The 19,029-nt window shown below is 37.9% G+C and overlaps 1 protein-coding gene across 1 annotated transcript in view; it reads left to right on the top strand.

Moving 5' to 3' along the window:
• The window catches only part of pcdh10a (protocadherin 10a), a 49,062-nt gene extending 32,559 nt beyond the window's left edge, over positions 1-16,503 (top strand). The window contains exon 5 of the mRNA XM_048530430.2: positions 14,650-16,503. Coding sequence (XP_048386387.1) covers positions 14,650-14,669 — 20 coding nt within the window. The 3' untranslated portion in view covers positions 14,670-16,503. The remainder of the gene's footprint in view (positions 1-14,649) is intronic.
• The last annotated feature ends 2,526 nt before the right edge of the window (positions 16,504-19,029 follow it).

Here is a 19,029-nt window from a genome sequence, read left to right as displayed (position 1 = left end):
TCCATTTGTCTCATTGCATGAAAATTGAGCAACCTGCCAGACTGAGGTCTCCCCTGACTTATCTATTTTTCACCACTAGACTGTTTGTACTTAACCACCTAACGCCTTGTGGCCCAATCCATAGACAGCAAAGACACAAATCCCCAGATTTTAATAGAACCAATACCTGACTGGTTGGGGAAAAATGCCCTGGATTGAAAGTGGATGAGCCGCTTAACTGACCATATCCCTGATGGACCGCAGTTCCCCTTGACCCCACTAAGCGCTGGTCTGCTTTGATTTTTATATACCTGGTCATTTGGCTGAAGCATAGACAGCACGTTCACTGTATAAGCTGCTGGCATATACAGTTGGTGTGATGTTATCGTAGCACAGTGCCAGGCAGTGAATGTCCACCCCTTTGACTGTTCAGTGCTCTCAACCTTAATATTGCCATCTCTCCTTATGTGCTAAAAGATAATGCAAACCACAGAAGCTGGCAGTCTCCACCGAGTACAGTATAAGTGAGTACTCAGAACTGAAACTAAGAGCCATAGGATGCATGCACTGTGTATGTGCATACACGTGCGTTTGTGTGTGTGTGTGTGTGTGTGTGTGTGTGTGTGTGTGTGTGTGTGTGTGTGTGTGAGAGAGAGAGGATCTACGAAGTGAACCAACAGATTAAACACAAATTTTATGTGTTCCTGAGCTCAATAGTGAAGTCCTGAAGGCCTTGTGAGCTGTGTGTGTTCATCTGGGAGCAAGCTTGATGAAATGGAGAGGCTAGTATTTTGTTGTTTCCAACTTGCATGGATGATGGGTGCAGCTGAGTAGTGTCAATGGAGCATGAAAGGATGCTGTGGTGAAGACAGAATCAAGCTGCTGATGGCAGGTCATTGCTTTGACTTTAATATCAGGATTTGGTGCTGTCTAATTTATCGGGAAAGGAATAGAGAATTTGAAACTGCATAGAAATTAGGTAAGTTGGGCTAATAATGAAACACAACTTTATGAAATAGAGCAGTCGCTGCTCGCTAATGAGATTCTGAACTCACACTTTAAACCTTAAGAGAAAAGATAGGAATTCTTTTCTCAATATTATGATTCTAATGTTTTTGTTTTAACCATCTTTTCCTCCATTTCTCACAATTAAATAGGCTGATAAAGGGAGTGTAAATTTTCAACCGTAATGTTGAACATTAGTTGTGATTTTGCAATTGGATGCATTTACTCACTGATCCAGACGGCACTAACAATCACACCATAAACCCGTTTAAGATTATGAGCCACACTTGCAGAGTGACTAATTTGCGCTTGCTCAAAAAACATATTTATTTACATGTAGCATCTTGTTGTTTGTAGGCAGAAATTCAAAATTCTCCAGACGTGACACTTTTTTTCTGAGGAAAAGGATTATCACATCCATTTCAATAGCCTAAATGTTTTGAGCTGACTTACCTGGTTTGAATTTAATCACCAATTTAAGACAGTTAACACTTCCTGTGCATATTCATGCCAACCATAGTCCATCCCACTGGTATGACTTGTTGTGTCCTTTCTAAGGTGTTTTAGTTCTGGTCTGTGCTTTCATGACTCTTTTCAGAAATGATTTTTCTCCAAGAAATTTCATATAGTAGTGCAGTCAGTTGCAAAATTAGTGATCAGTAATACAGCAAGTGTTTATTTAGAGGTGTGGAAATTTGGGAATAAATGAGTGTTTACCAACTACAGCACCCATTCTTGAACAAAGTGGCTATAGGTAAAAGTAAATAAATTTTCTCCCTTAGTAATTTTGATTCCTTCCGACCTTCCTTTCTTGCCCCTCTCTTTTTTTTTCTCTCCCTGTTCTTCTTTCTTTCAGGACTATGGAGTAAGCCTGTTAATATTAGGAGATGAAATGATTGTTCACTTAGTCACAGAGTCATAGATATGTACAGCATGGACAGGCAGGGTAAGAGTTTGACCAAATGTAAGGCGAAAAATACGCATAAATGTTACCACAGGTTACATCACATCAGATATCATTCTGCCCCTTACTGGGTTGTATCTGGCTGTGTTTCCAGACAGTGAGAAATTCCCTTGTTGCTGCCTGGAAAGCTTTTAGAATTTCCAAATATTTATTAACTGCAGTGTTAAGAGATCATTCTGGTGTTAAACAATCAATGCGCCTATTTCTCAAGTTGTTAGCAACTTGCAAAGGTCAGCAAGGCACCAAGTGTAGTGTGGGGATTATTTCTTCTGTATAATTGACGGCCTTAAGTTTCCCCACAATGAAAAAATATGTTCTAGTCATGGATAGATGTGAGGATAGTTGTCACAGTGTTTCTTATCAGATTGTATTTGCACTGCTTGATAAGGTGTTGCTAACTTCCTGGAGGTCAGCTCACCTATCTGTGATCATGCTCACCTTCAGCTGCAGTTCTTAGCAGCCTTCACTATGGTATGGGAACAACCTCTGTTCATTTCCAACATAGAATCGTAGAGTCACAGAGATGTACAGCACGGAAAGAAACAACTCAACCATGTCGACCAGATATTCTAAATTTATCCAGTCCAATTTGCCAGCATTAGGCCCATACCTCTTTAATTTTTTCTCCTATTCATATACCCCTCCAGATGCCTTTTAAATGTTGTAATTGTACTAGCTTCCGCCACCTCCTCTGGCAGCTTGCCCCTCTGCCCTTAAACCTATGCCACCTAGTTTTGGACCTCCCTATCCCGGGGGAAAAGACCTTGACTATTCACCCTATTCATGCCACTCATGATTTTATAAACCTCTATAAGGTCATCCCTCAGCTCCATGTGAGTTTCTCACTGCCTGGAAATACACCCAGATACAACCCAGAAGGGGGCAGAATGATATCTGATGTGATGTAACCTGAGCTAACATTTATGAGAATTTATCTCCTTACATACATTCCAGTGAAAATTGCCCCAGGTGATTCAGCCTTTCACTGTAGCTCAAACACTTCAACCTTGACACCATCCTTGGAAATCTTTTCTGAACCCTTTCAAGTTTCACAACATTTTTCCTAGAGCAGAATTGAATTCCTAGAATTGAATGCAGTATTCCAAAAGTAGCCTAACTGATGTCCTGTGCAGCCAAAATATGCCTTTCCAACTCCTAATCTCAATAACTAACAACACTAGCAGTACCAGCAGCAGCCTGAGCAATTCCAGCAGCAGCAATGTTTGCATTCTCAGCCATGTACTGCTCCACAGAGTTTTTGGGGATGACAGTGGGATGGATAGTGGTGGTGTATGGATACAGAGCAGTGGGTCTGAGGGGTCAAAACCACAAATGAAGCGTCCACAGGAAAAGGATCAGTTTTATTGACATGTCAGAGTACTAGGACTTCAGAAAGCTTGTGCTGTCATGACAGGTTATTGCTGACTTCTAGAACAAGACCAGTTTTCCAGTGGATCATGTGGGTGTATGATGTCAGTGGGTGTCAAGATGATTAACACCGAAAAATCAAACCACCTTCACTCTCTACCTGCACAGCCTCTTCAAATCTTTATCTCCTAACAAAGTTGTGTGCATCTACTTCTGGAAGGAGACAACATTTTGCCTTAATTGGTCAGTGCATTGAGTATAGAAGTTGGGAGGTCATGTTGCGGCTATACAGGCCATTGGTTCAGCCACTTTTGGAGTATTGCACACAATTCTTGTCTCCTTCCTACAGGAGGGATGTTGTGAAACTATAAAGGGTTCAGAAAAGATTTACAAGGATTTTGCCAGGGTTGGAGGGTTTGAACTATAGGGAAATGCTGAATAGGCTGGGGCTATTGTCCCTGGAGCATCAGAGGCTTATAAAATCATGAAGGGCATGGATAGGTAAATACTGAAGGTTTTTTTCCCGGGGTGGAGGGGTCCAATAGGAGAGGGCATAGGTTTAAGGTGAGAAGAGAAAGATTCAAAAGGGACCTAAGGGGCAACTACAGAATGAGCTGCCAACGAAGTGGTGGAGGCAGGTACATTTACAACTTTTAAAGGGCATCTGGATGGGTATATGAACAGGAAGGGTTTGCAGGAATATGGGCCAAATGCTGGCAAATGTGAATAGATTTATATAGAATATCTTGTTAGCATGAACGACTTAGACCAAAGGATCTGTTTCCGTGCTGTATATCTCTATGACCCTAAAATAGAGATTTGTGCATGGTAGAAATGGTTTGTGTAGTGAGGAGGAAAGAACAAAAGTTGTGGAGGGTGACTGGTGGATATGGGTGTGCAACAACAATAGGATGATATTTAGCGTGAGCATTGTCTGTTTAGTATGAGTTGCCTGGACACAGAAAAATGATTGCAGCTGCAAGCGTGTTTTATTGCAGAACGTTATATGAGAGAATAATGGCAATGTCTTGAGCATGAGCTTGGCATTTGAAAATATAATCCCACTGACTTTTCCCAGCCTCCTGAAGTCCTGGAAACTTTGCAGGCATTGACTCCATGTTAGACCCTCCTGTTGCTCACCCCTTGGCCTCTTCCATGCATCTCTGTTTAGTTGGAAAGGCTGGCCTATTCCTCATAGCCTTGAGAGTGATCACCTCTAGCATTTGGATCTCCAGGTAAGAATGGGAGAGCTGGAGGGCAGGGGCACCATCCCAAGTGCTCTGTCTATTCTTGGTAGCTTCCATGATGTCAAACTACTTCTGACCCACACCAGTGCCCCTTCCATGAGAAATCCTTCCTTTGGCAAATTCAGTGCCACATTCCACCCACCCTCGCTAATCGTTCAGGTATTACAATACTGTGGCTCAGTTTAACAAGTCATGGCCAAGTTTGGGACAGCTCTTAAAAGGTTCCCAACCCATTGTTTTGGCTGGGACCAAGAGTTGAAGTTACTGTCCATAATCCCCAGTGGATGGCAACCAAAATTTATAATTTTTATGTCTCTAGATGGTAACTCAGATAAAACTTCAGCATATAAATCCATCCTTACAATTTGTACTGTTCAATTCTGAGATGTTCCTTCTCAAACATGAGTCACAAATAACAAAGGGGCCGTTGTGTTCTACAAGTTATGACTCATCTACACCTATACATATTCTTATTATTTCCAATGCAGATTGTTGTCTGTCTTACCCTTTCGAAGAATTAATAAGTGCAGCCGTATCATTTTTTTTCCAGGTATTTATTCCTGATATGTCGTGTTGATGCTGAAAACAGATCTTAAAATCTCTTGTTTCATTTGAAGCTTGCTAATATTGGGCACATGTTTTTGGTGTGATCACAATCTACTGCATATAAATTGCTCAAATCTACATAACTTTTATTTTGTATAACTTTAAACTGATTCATATTATTCCCTCAATGTCCTTTTCTTTGATCAAAACAAGTGTAACAATATGCCTTGTTGTTTACTGAGCTCTCTGATGCGTCACTGTTTCCTCAATGATATATATTCAAAACAAAATACAGCTTTACCTGTTCTAATAGCTTCTGATTGGAATAGTCTGCTGCACTATTCCCATTTCTTGATTGGATCTAAGAAGTTACTGGTTTACTGCGACCGTGGGAAACCAGAAGTGAATCTTAACAATACTATTCTCCTTGTTACTAATTAAATACTTCAGTGGAAGGATAGATATCTGTGAGAGTCCAAAACATTCTGATCTCCAGTTTTCATTAACTTCTATTACTTTGTGTTGGGACAGAGTACATAGAAACATACTTTTTCCAGCGAAACGGGGAATTAGAATGAGGCAACACCAGCAGAAGCTAAAATATTAGAAGTTCGGACTGAGAGTAGGAGAAATCTTTTACACAGAGGACTGTGAGTCTGTAAAATGTTTGATCAAAATTAATGACTGAAGCAGGGACCTATTAAGAACAAGTTGGAGAAGTTGAAAGAATAAAGGATAAAGGAATATGGGAACAGAACAAGCATATGGTTGATTTGATTTTTGTCACATATACTAAGATACAGTGAAAAGTACTGTTTTGCATGCTACTGGACAAATCATACCTTACGTAAGTGTGACTAGTAGAACAGAATGCAAAATATGGTGTTAATATAGCGTGAAGCTGAATGAACACAGCAGGCCAAGCAGCCTTTCAGGAGCACAAAGGCTGACGTTTTGGGCCTAGACCCTTCATCAGGCCCGAAACGTCAGCCTTTGTGCTCCTGAGATGCTGCTTGGCCTGCTGTGTTCATCCAGCTTCACACTTTATTATCTTGGATTCTCCAGCATCTGCAGTTCCCATTATCTCTGATGCAAAATATGGTGTTACAGCTGCAGAGAGATTAGAGAGAAAGATCACCTCTAATATATGAGAGGTCGTTTCACAAGTCTAATAACAGAAGGGTAGAAGCTGTTTTAAAATTTGTTGGTATGTGTTTTCAAACATTGTATCTGTTGCCTCATGGAAGAGGGTGGTAGAGAATACAACTGGGATGGGAGGGGTCTTGGATTATGTTGGCTGCTTTCCTGAGGCAGTGGACTACTCTTGATGTGAAGGAGGAAAAACAGCAAAACAAACTTGCTGTGCTGACTGGTCTTTTTACGTTGTGTAATGTTAATGTAATTCTATGTAAAATAAATGTTCAATATAGCAAGCTGATTTGCCCTGAGCTTACCTTTTTAAAAGCCTAGCTGGGAGAACCATTATATCGCCTTCTTTTCAATCCACTTGAATTATTTTTGGACTGTAGCCGTTGTCCACTAGATTTTGGAGGCCTGACTTAATAGCGTGAAGTCCAAACTAACTGCATCTTCTGGCCCATGCAATCTTTAGATGCACATCGATAACAATCCTCGAAACACTTTCCATTATCAATGTAAGCTGGATTCTAGCCACGATCTGTAAACATTGGCTGCATCTCCACTCTGTTTCTTCAGGTTTGCATATGAAATATTAAACTCTTTGAACACATTGGAAACATAGACTAAAAAGTATGATTGTTAAATTAAAAGAGAGATTAAGAAAAGGATAGAAATAATTACAAAATTGGTTAATGCTTGCACCAAATACATGCATGATGTTATGTGCAAGCAGATTTAAAACTTACTGAAAGGGCAAAAGAGATCTGGAAACATTCTTTCAATTACCATAGCAACCAAAGGAAAATTAGAAAGTGAGTTAAAACCTATGGAACTGTTCATGAGAATGTTTATAATATGATAAGCATCCAATTAGGGATGGACAACACATGCTGGCTTTGCCACTGTTGTCCATATCCCAAATGCAAATAGGAAAGAAAGAAATATCATGTGTTTGGATTTAGTAAGCACTTGTAAGTCATGCTTCAGGACTTGATCTGAAGCAAAAGGAGATAATTTTAACTTTAGCTGATGACAATGAAAATCAGGAGCTGTCTCTAAGAATTGTCTGAACTGATATTGTGCATTTTGCACAATTGCTAAATGTTAAGAGACCTGCATTCAGTTGAAACCACAATAAACTCTCTTGGATGAATGAATTATGTTTAAGCAAAGCATTGAAGATAATATTGAGCAAGTCGAATGCGAGGGCAAGGTTAACAGATGGAAAGCAGACAATTTTATTCCAACATTTTAAGAAGATGACAACATTTATGCTTAGCAATTGAGCATCCATTAGTCTTCAATCTATAATCAGTTAAAAAAAAACAAATGGAATCAATAATTAGGACCAAATGTAAGTGTGCTTGTATGAAAATTACCTAATAAATACTAGACAATATGGCTCCCAAGGGGGTTGTGTTCCTAACCAACCTTTCAGAAACTTTCAGGAGGCCAACATACCCAGCAATGAAGATGAAATGCATATGACAAACTGTACTCCAGTTTCCTAATGGCTTTTGTGATGAAATACTACATGAGAGACTGGTTTAACAATTATCTAGAATAGAATATAGATGTAGATCAGTAACTGGTTAAGGCAGAGAAAGCAGAGTTGTAACTGTAATTCAGGCAAATCAGAGATCAGTATTGAAGTGGATACTGTGGGATCCATGCTGGGAGCTCTTCCATTTCTGTATTACAGAAATAATCTAGATAAGAGCTAACTATTCATGATAATAAAATTTGAATATAAAATCAAATGAAAAGGAATTGTGCACTCAGAGTGGACAATCAAGATCTTAAAAAGACGAAAAGCATATTTTTACAAGTCTGAATTGCTTCTGATAACATATCTTGGGGAAAAATGAGCTCACGACATAAAGTCATCAATTTTCAAATCAGTATATTTACAATTGTTACTTTTTGGAAAATTGTATGCAATGTCTGTCTGATTTACAAGTATGCCTTGCCAGCAACCAAGATGCTTGACACAAAGCATTAACATTTAAAATTATCCTCAAGTGTTCATCTGGCTGAACAATGGCAGATGAAGCTCTGCAGTGTCAAATGCTGTGTTTTCGGAGATCTATACAATCCACCTGTTCAGGAAAACTTGCCTGCAAAGAAATGAAATAGATCTCAGTGCAATATTTGATTTGTTTCTCACCAAACTGATGCAGCAAAAGCTTGGAAAGCAAAATAAAGGAGTGTATTACCAAATCAAGAAAATTCATGTAGGGATTGTATTCTCTGGCAAGGCTGCATCTGCAGTAAAATGTCACAATTCTTGTTGCAATAGACGATAACCAGTTAGACATTAAGTGCATTGTGCAGAAGAACAACACATATCATTGGTGTTAGAGGAATAACTTCCCATGGGATGCATGACACAGAAACAGACAACTTAGCTCAACCAGTCAATGCATTTAGTTATTCCACTCAAGCTTCCAACCATATTTTTTCACACTAAATCTATCATAGTAGCCATCTATTTCCTTTTCACTCATATGCTTCTGTAGCTTCCTATTAAATGCATATAATTTACTTCAATCATAATGCATGGTAGTGACTTCCATGCTCACAAGACTTTAAGAAAGAAGTTTCTTTTTTATTCCCTGGTAACTATCTTATATTGGTCACCTCCAGTAAAGTCCTTCTCGAAAACAGGAGGCATACCTTTTGTATGCATTCAATCAAAGTCTGTCATAATTTTACATACCTATATTAAGTCACACCTTTTTTTATCGGGAGAGTAGAAACCCAGTATGTTGATTCTTTCCTGATATTATGTCCATGTATTTTTGGTATTAACTTTGAAATCTTCTCTTTACCCTCTGTCCAGTACCTCAGTATCCTTTTTTTTTAATGAAACGTGGTCTAACAAAGCTGTGAGAAATAATCAGACTAACCAGAGTAATTTTGAAAAAGAGACATTGAGAGTTACCTTGTAGAGCTATTTAAGACATTTAATGGAGTGGAGAATGTAAACATGAAACGATATCTTCCAATAAACTGTGATAACGGGACAAGAGGGCATTTGCTGAAGGTTGTGAAGACAGGTTTAGGACAGGCGTCAGGAAGTATCTCTTTACACCAGGTTACCAGGAAGATGGTTGAGATAGGACACTAACTAAATGCTGAGGAGAGTATAGGGTTGATATTCTGGAAGGATAAAATGACACCATTTACATATGTGGCTATTAACACATTATTGAATTAGTTGAAAGTGAAAGGAAGCTGGTGAGGGGTGAACAGAAAAAGTGCAGGAAAGTGGTATCAAAAAAGTAAAAAGCAAAAAACTGCAGATGCTGGAAATCAGAAACAAAATCAGAAACTGATGGAAAAACTCAATAGGTCTGGCAGCATCTGTAAAAAGAAAGCACAATTTATCTTTTGGGCCCAATGACCCTTCTTCAGAGCAGTATTAGAGAAACCTTCTCGAGGTAGCTTTGGTAGAGGTGGAGTAAACTATGTAGTCTCTGATGTCACGTGTATTCTATGATTCTAAATTGTCTGAAAATCTTTATTTACTGAAATGTATCTTTCTGATCTGATAGATTTACTCTCGTCTGAATGTTACATGATATTTAGTACACTTTTTCCCATGCTTGTTCTCAGTGTTACAATATTTCTCCTTTCCTGTTTACTTTTTTAAAAAAAATATATTATCACTGTTCTTCATTATTTGCTCTTCCCATTCTCTTCTCCAGTGTCTGGCATCTATTTCCTATTTCTGTCTCATCCTGCCAAACTGAATTAAGATGGTGCACTCTGCAATAAAAATACATTGATTCCACTCTGCATGATTGATTTCAAACTTCGTTTGCTCTATCTTTCACATTTGAAAAGTGCTTCCTCTGTGTTAAAAATACTCAGGCAATCTTTTTTCCACTTGCGTACCAGAACAGTGCAATTAAGGAACCGTGTTGAAAGATTTCATAGTTTCACTTGCACATAATCATATCAGGACAGAAATTATACCTTTTTGCTAAACACCAAGAGGGTTCAAAAACATATTCCATGAAGGAAGGATCCCTTTGGAACTATTGTTTTTGTTTAGATACCCTAATCTAATATAATGCTATGTCGATAAAACAACTATTTCCATGTTGGTATTTCCTGCAACTGCTAGACTTCTTATAGAAAGAATGATGTGTAAATTCATAATCTGCCTTTCATTGTTATAGCATGCAGGTACTCCAAATTATAAATCTCACAATTTAGGCAGCATGCTGCCTCACAGCACGAGGGACCGAGGATCAGTTCCATCCTTGTGTAGCTGTCTGTTTGGAGTTTGCACATTCTCCTCATGTCTGTGTGGGTTTCCTCTGGGTGCTCTGGTTTCCTCCCATAGTCCAAAGATGTGGAGGTTACGTAGATTGGCAGGGTTGGAGGGATTGGGAGCGATGCTGTTTGGAGGGTTGGTGTACTTGATGGGCTGAATGGTCTGCTTCCACATGGTAGCGGATTCTATGAACTCAAAAACAGTTGAATTTATACTAATGATATTTTGGAAGTAGCCTGGTGACTTAAACATTAACTTTCCATCTCTTTTTAATCTTCATAAACATACTGAGAGACGCCATAATGAAACTTAAAAGGGGAAAATCTGACAAATAACCAGCCCATTTTAGATAAGGTAAATGGAAATAAATCAGAGCACAGTATTAAGCAAACGGCCAATCTGTTCCTGAATTTCTGCTTTGGTGAGTTAAATTAAAGCCGTTTTTAAAATTCATCTGTGACTGTTGTTGTCTCTGGCTAGGGTGGCATTAATTGTCCATCTCTAATTGCTTGGAGGGAAGTTAAGAGTCAGCCACATCACTGTGGGTCTGGAGTCACATTTAGATGGACCAGGTGAGATGGCAGATTTTCTGCCATAAAGGACAATAATGAAGCATGGGCATTTTTAAAAATGTTAACCGTGTTATATGGTCGCTGTTAGATCGGATTTCTATTTCAGATTTTTACATTGAATCCAAATTTCATCATCTGCCATTGTGAGATTCAAACTCATGACATAAGAATATTAGCCTTGGATTGCTCCTTTAGTGACATTAATATTATGCCACCTCCCGTACTCGCTCATTCCCCCTACCTATTTGCTTTATTTCTTTCATGCTCTTGTTCTCTTTCCAAAACTATTCTTCTTCAGCCCTTCTCATTCCTTTCTAAGTGATGTTTACCTCTTTCTCCTCCTTTCTTTAATACCCTTCCTGTTATTGCCACTTCTTGTACCACCTTTTTCTATAATGTTAATAATGACACCAACATGAATTTATATAACACCTTTAACATGGTGAAATTTAGCGAGGTGTTTCATAATAGCAGAGTCACTCAAAGTTTGAGTCGTGTAAGAAGATGTTTGATCAAAGAGGCAAGTTTGATGAGGGGTGTTCAGTTAAGATTTAGCAAGGTCGAGATGTTCAGGAAAGGAATTCCAGAGCTTAGGGTCCAGGCATTAATAGTCTCAGCTGTATCATAATGAAGCTAAATCTCTATTACACACATTTTTATCATTTTGCTTTCTGAATTAATAGGTCCCCACTATGTTTGCCAAATCATATTTCAGAGAGGGAGAAACATGACTCTTACTTAAGTTGCCTACACTGTCTTAAATTGTACTTAACAAATGGTCAGTTTTGACTTTGCCTACACTGCCTTGAATTGTATCCAATAAACAGAGAATTTTGACTTTGCTTTAACAAATCACTTACCAACTAGCATTTACATTTGAACAGTAGTCATCACAGATGTGTATATTTTGTCAATAAGTTATATTATTTGAACTAGTGCTACTCTCAGCTGTCATTGAAAATAACGAATCAGCAAGTCTGAACCGAACAAAGCAGTAAATACTAACAAAACTTATAGTTCACACAAATGTAATTATATCTGTGAAACGTTTTGATGACTCTAGATGAAAATTACTGCTGGCCCAATATTTAATAAAATTAGTGTAACAGTTAAGGCTTGATCTTGATTCTGTATTGAGGTAATTCATCCCAGCCAAGCAATGCCACAATTTATTATAGTAGCCCAGATTAGGGAGATAAACTAATGGTCTCACTTACGATCAATACCTGATTGCTATGTCAGATAGCTTTAAGGGAAGGATCCAATTTGGCTCGAGAAATCTTTCTTTTTCAATGACCTTTGACAGTCATCACTGAGTTCTAAACATTCATAATGACCACTTAGGCAAAGCATTGGAGGATGTTCCACAGAGAGGACTTGAGGAAGAACATTTTCCTTACTGTACCCCTAGGAATTATCAGAAGTTCAGGCTAGTTAGAGTGCAAACCTGTAATGATTTTTTTAAAAAAATTCCATTCTTAAAATGTAATGAAAATTGTACACATTCCTTTAGAAAATTAGCTAGTTTTACTTATGTGTGACATTGTAATACAAGTGTTAGCAAGTCGGCAGCTCATTTTCCATATCCTAATTTATTCTTCCTACTGATGTAAATGGGAATATTAATTGGGAGAAAGGTAAAATGGTCTAGTAGCACATTATCACCCATTTCACACTGTCAAAATCACAACCAATCCCTGTATCCAATGTGCCCTATTTTACATTATTTACTGCATCTTAGAGATGCATGTAAATCTCCTTTCCCTTTGGGAAAGAATGATAAAGACTGGAAAAGAAACACTGGTGAGAAAAATGAAAAATGCTTTCATTCATTTGAAATCTATATTGAAGTGTATGGGAAATAATTTGATACAATGGAATGAATGAAAATTGTTTGGCATCTTGAAATTTTATGTCAGTGACCAAGAATTTTTTGATATATTGGACTTCTGTTCAGTTAGAAAGCCTGGCACAAACTGCCAATGTTTGTGTAAATTCTCACATTATGTCTCAGTGTATTCAAGATAATGCATTCAAGTATTCAACATGCCTGAAATTCTCCCTTCTATATATATCCCCGGCATTTTTGTAGTTTATAATAACCCTGCTACTCTGAAAAAATCTGAAATCAGAATACCATGATACATGATGCTTAGTTATACACATTAAAAACAATTTTCTGTCCCCAATATTGAACAAAATGATATCCTAAAAAACTTAAATTATTTATGTTGATTTAAATTAACAAGTTGTAACAAGATTGAAAGAAAAGAAACAATGCTATTCAGATCCTTTCATCCTAATTTCAAGGTGGTAAGTGAAATTAGTCTTCAAATCATCTACATTCGTAAAAGGTACTTTGTAACTTGATACTAAAAGGAAAGTAAATGCTTGTTAAAATGCATTGAATTAATCTTGGTGTTCGTGTTGTAGTAAATTCCCTTCATGGATTAACCAAGCATATGTAGAATATTGTTTACTTTGATTGTTACTAGCTAATTTCATATCTGTCTGTGATGGAATTTCTTTGCATTTTACTGGAATTGGTAGACTGAAAAAGGATAACAGAGTGATCTACTAGCGTAGTGCCGCTGGGTATATAATCATATGTCACAGCATAATTTCCAAAATTTCATTTCTGCCAAAATCTGCATTCCCTAATCTGAGGCCAGAGTTTTTGAGAGACACTTTCTTTCAGTGAAGAGCACTTGCAAGACATCCGAACTCACACTGCTTTAAGCACAAGGGATATGAGAAAAAGCCATGGAACAGGTCCTCTGAATTGAGAAAATGCTAGGTGGTATAGAGGAATGATGAAAACAGCAATGATAATAATTATTTAACACAGACAATACTGGAGAAACCCAGCTGGTCTGGCAGAATCTATGGAGAGAGAAAAACAGAGTTAATGTCTTGAGTCCTGTATGTCTTTTCTTGATTTTCTCTCAATTCCATATCCTTTTAAAACACAAGTAATTTATCATAATTTTTAGATTATATATTTTAATCTATCATGTGAAAGTAGACATCTTTAGGCCACAACCAGGATACTTTTGGAATGTGGTGAACTGAGAAAAGAACATTTTTTGGAGGCTTTTAAAGTTGGTGAGCAATGAAAAGTCTGAAATGGTGGAGTGGTGTCAGACGCTCCTCAGGTGTCAATGGCGATGGTAGGGACAAATAGGGTTGAATGGGTCAGGGATATTGTTTTTGAATTTGAAGATAAGCATCTTAAAGTTGATTCACTCAGGCACATGCATTTTGACAAGAAAAGGAATGATCATTAATGGAGCTTTGGGCTGGAGGAGACTTTGCCATTGTAAATTAGCTGAAGCTTAAGCAAGTTTGAAATGAAGAAACAAGTAAGGAATGGTTAACTGAGAATGTGAAGGCACAACACAGAAATGCTGGTGTGACTGAGGGAAGACAGTAAGGCATTAAATCATCAAGGGCGATATGCACTTTGGCAGTGACAAAAATGAAACATTATTATTTATCAGCTCCAAGGCTAACCTGTTGCTATCTGTCTGTTTCCCTCCACAGCACGGAAGAGAATTTGCTAGTCCCTTCTGTTGTTGCAGCATGATTTTGCACAAGCCAACGATTCAAAAGAAAAAGAACAGCTTTCCAGTCCGTCATCCTGGCCATTGAGTTGTGCATAATGTAGTCGATTCCTATAATATTGGAGACAATCATGCTAATAGTGGAATCGAATGCTCTCAGCAGGTCTGAGAATGATGCGATTTGGAGACTCTTTGGATGTGACTGGTGTGGTCAATTTCATGACCCCTGTGTGTGCCTGTTTACAGCACTCAAAAACTTTTACTGAGCTCCTAACTCTTTCTTTAATTAATGACCGCCACAGATCGGCACTAAAAGAAGCCGACTGTACAGAAACCAATCAGATGTGCATTACAAATGCAATATCACTGTTTTAGATGTGACTGTTTTTTCTATTTTTATTTGTGATGAGTGTTCCCAAATTGCGACAAGTTTTCAAGACTGTGACAGTGTCCTTCACACACACTCCTAGATCTTTTTAGTGATGAGCGCAGACCCACAATTATCAGAGCTCCTCAGTTCAACAACGTTCTGTAGTTTATACACAGTGTTATTTGCAAATGTGTTTACTGTACTCTTTCAGAAATTCTAAATAAAAAAAGTGTGCTGCTTTTTTTCATGAAGGGATGGTATTCAGTGAGGGGACAATTTAGCAACTCTCAATATCAATAATTCCAAGTGTCCATTTATCTATAATCCCATCCTTCACTTCCGCAACTGATTAAAAACAGACCAAAACAGATATTCAGAAAGCTGATCCATAATAACATTTAAAGTCAAAAGTAAATTTAAACACAAAAGATTTTTCTCTTTGCTCGACAACAAATCATTTTGAGTAACTTTTCGGGTACTTTCTCATCCTGAGTCATGATCTAGGTCTCAAGAGGAACCAACAATTCCACTGATGGACAGCAGAAAAGATCATTTTCCTTTATCTCATGCATATAATCTATGGATCCTTCTGCCATGATGTCTTTTCCACTTTCGAGGAGAAGAATCCTTTTAGGAATAAAGTTACCCCCAGCAAACCCATTTATGTGTAAATATGATATAAATTTTTAGAACTTCCTGGTATGATTGAAATACAATGAGTGAGAAGTAGGAGTGTATTTAAGAGCCATAACATATTGATATGATCTCTTAGGTATCCAACAGTCTATAGAACAAGGTTCCCAAGGTTAATCGCACCATTTGAACCCCGAGAGCATATCACATCTTTGGATGGAGATTCTTCTGTTAGTCAGCTCTTTTATAATATACAGGATCACTTTTCTTTTTGATTTTTGGTCAGATAAACTGTTAGACCAAACCTTATTTTAAGCTACCAAATTTAACTTTTTTAGATTAAAAGAAACATCAGATTAAGCTGAAAATTTGGGGAAACTTGACTTTTTTAAAGATAATATCTTATGAAAAAAATGGATGTTGTATTTTTCTCACATTGTTGAAACAGTTTATTGTCAATAAAAACTGTAATACATTATTCTATCCACACTGTAGTAGTTTATACGTGCTTAAATTAGTCAGCAAGACTTTGAAACATGAAATAAATATAACGCTACACAGCAACCATTTGGGTTAATTCAACAAGCAGTACAGAATAATGATGCAATTGTTTACAGTCATGGATTTAAAGTGCTATTCATTAAAAGTTCTGTGAACACCTTTTATGTCTCTGTAATAATGTTAGTCTAAGGCTGCAGATATTGCATTAAGTGTAGTTTGCTGTTGAAATGACTATCAATGCCTTTGCAACTTTGTGTTGCCAACAATAGAGACATATTGTTTCCTTCATTGGTTGAAGTGTATGATTTCAACAAATTAATATTCCAAGAGCTGAAACCATTAAATAATAATGCAAGTGAAGTCTCAAGATTTGTCAGAGATAGTAGAAGCTGCCCATGGTGGAGAATCTGAGATAACAAGGTGTAGAGCTGGATGAACACAGCAGGCCAAGCAGCTTCAGAGGAGCAGGAAGGCTGATGTTTTGGGCCTAGACCCATCTTCAGAAAAGGACCTTTCTGAAGAAGGGCCTAGGCCTGAAACGTCAGCCTTCCTCTTCCTCCGATGCTGCTTGGCCTGCTGTGTTCATCCAGCTCTACACTGTGTCATCTCTAAAGATTTGTCATTGGTTTGTAGCTTCCAGTAAGGAGTTAACAGATTCCATATCCAAGGTGTTTACTCTTTTATCGCTAGGACATCCATAGGAATACAACTCACTTAGCAAAACTGACTTTCAAAAAGACAAGAGAAGAAGAGTAGATTGAGCCGGGGTGGAGGTTGGGGGATCACATTCCTTTGTCAGCAATACACATGCAGTATGTGTAACCATGTTTTAAGTCTATGTAATTATTGGTGGGACTGTGTTTAGGATTATATCATGTTGGGCTGGCTACTAAGAATATGTAATTTTGGAGTGACTGCACGAAGATGTTTTAATGGTTACATGAAGATTGTACAATGTGTAAGACTAACAGTTAAAGATTGGGTGAAGTTATGCAATGGATGATGCTGCTGTATTCAGGGCTATATGATCTTGGGATGACTATGTTAAAGTTTACACGAAGTTGAATTGACTGGGTTAAGAATTAATTGTAGATATAACACAGAGTGAAGCTGGACGAGTAAAGCAGGCCAGGCAGCATTAGAAGTGCAGGAAAGTTGATCTTTCAGGTCGGGACCCTTTTTCAAAAATAGGTCATTTCTGAAAAAGGGTCCTGACCCGAAATGTCACCTTTTCTGCCCCTCTGATGCTGCTGGGTCTGCTGTGTTGCTCCAGCTCATTGTGTTATCTCTGATTCTAGCATCTGCAGTTCTTGCTCTTTCTAAGAATTATTTGTGTTATGCTACTAGCATAATGTAATTCAGATCTGCTATGTTAAATATTGTTTGAAGTTGAAGTATTAAGTGTAGTTAGAACAATTGCTAAGGATTATAATGTTGAGGAGCTTGGTTTCCAATGCAGAATCAGAGACTTAACACCCGTATGAGTTTTGGGTCCACATATGTGACTGAACCAAGGCATGTTTGCAAATTGCTTTTCAAATGCAGATTGGTTTTTAAACATAAATGGACTAATTGGGCAAGAGACCAGCTCAGCACCTAATTAGAAGCAACAAGTACCTCCAGTAGATGGGAGCTGCCTGCTAGGCACCAGTGATAAAAGCAGATAACAGCCATGTTGGGGACTGCTGCTGCTTTGCCAAGAAGATTACAAAGGTCCTTGGAAGTGGGACACAGTTGCTTGTAAACATGTTCAAGACAGGTAGGTACAGTGTTCATGTCAGTCCCACTGATTAAATTTAAAAGTTTTGTGAATAAGTCAATAAACCATTTGGTGAACTCAACAGCTATGTACTTGTGTGCACAAAAGTATTTGGGCTCACTTGGAAACTTTTTCTCAAAACATTCCATGATGAAAGCTTCCCCATTCTCCTTGTCAACCCTTTGAAAATTCCAGCTCGGATGATGACTGTAGAAATTCTGAAATATTAAAATTAATTTTTCCAACTTCATTCATGTTTACTCTCACCCTTAATTGATTTAGTTTAAGAACATTGCATGTTCTGAGTTTTACTCTTACGTTACTGTTAGAAACTTTCCTCAGAATTATTACTTCTTTTCAGGAATTTTTCCTTAAGCTGCAGTCTTTGACATCAGAAGGTCAAACTTAATATGAATCAAGTCTTCTATTTAAATGATTAATATTTGACAATTAAATAAAAAACCTAAAATATCAATTAGATTACAGAGGTATTTCCACACTGGTACAAAAGAAGAAGAGACTTCAAGCACAAACTATATTAAGCAGAAACCAGGTTTTTTCAACTTTTTCACTGATTGGAAATAATTTTATGCGTTTCCATTCTGGCCCATACCACTGCATAACTCCAGTAATATTTCTGTTAGATTTTCCTTCAAAGAAAATTGCACCTGAACAACTAATTAAGTGCAAATAGGCCACTAATGTGGAGCAAAAATTATCTTGTGGATTACAAGATGCTGGTCAATTGTGAGACAGTAGGAACTACCGATGCTGGAGAATCTGAGATAACAAGGTGTAGAGCGAGATGAACACAGCAGGCCAAGCAGCATCAGAGGAGCAGCATTGAATTCCAAGTGTTGGATACAATGGATATCTGGCTGAGGGTGCTTGTGGTGCAGTGTTAGTGTCTCTGACTATCAGCCAAGTGATGCAGGTTCAGGTGTCACCTGTTCCAAAGCTGTGCAATAAGATTTCTGAACAGATTGTTTCAGAAGTGTCTATAACAAATGTCAGGTCCAATACCATTTCTGAAGAAGCATCTAGGCTCGAAATGTCAGCTTTCCTGATGCTGCTCAGCCTGCTGTGTTCATCTTGTT

Source organism: Stegostoma tigrinum, chromosome 1, assembly GCF_030684315.1.
Source record: "Stegostoma tigrinum isolate sSteTig4 chromosome 1, sSteTig4.hap1, whole genome shotgun sequence".
NCBI lineage: Eukaryota > Metazoa > Chordata > Chondrichthyes > Orectolobiformes > Stegostomatidae > Stegostoma > Stegostoma tigrinum.
This window is presented reverse-complemented; position numbering and strand designations above follow the sequence as displayed.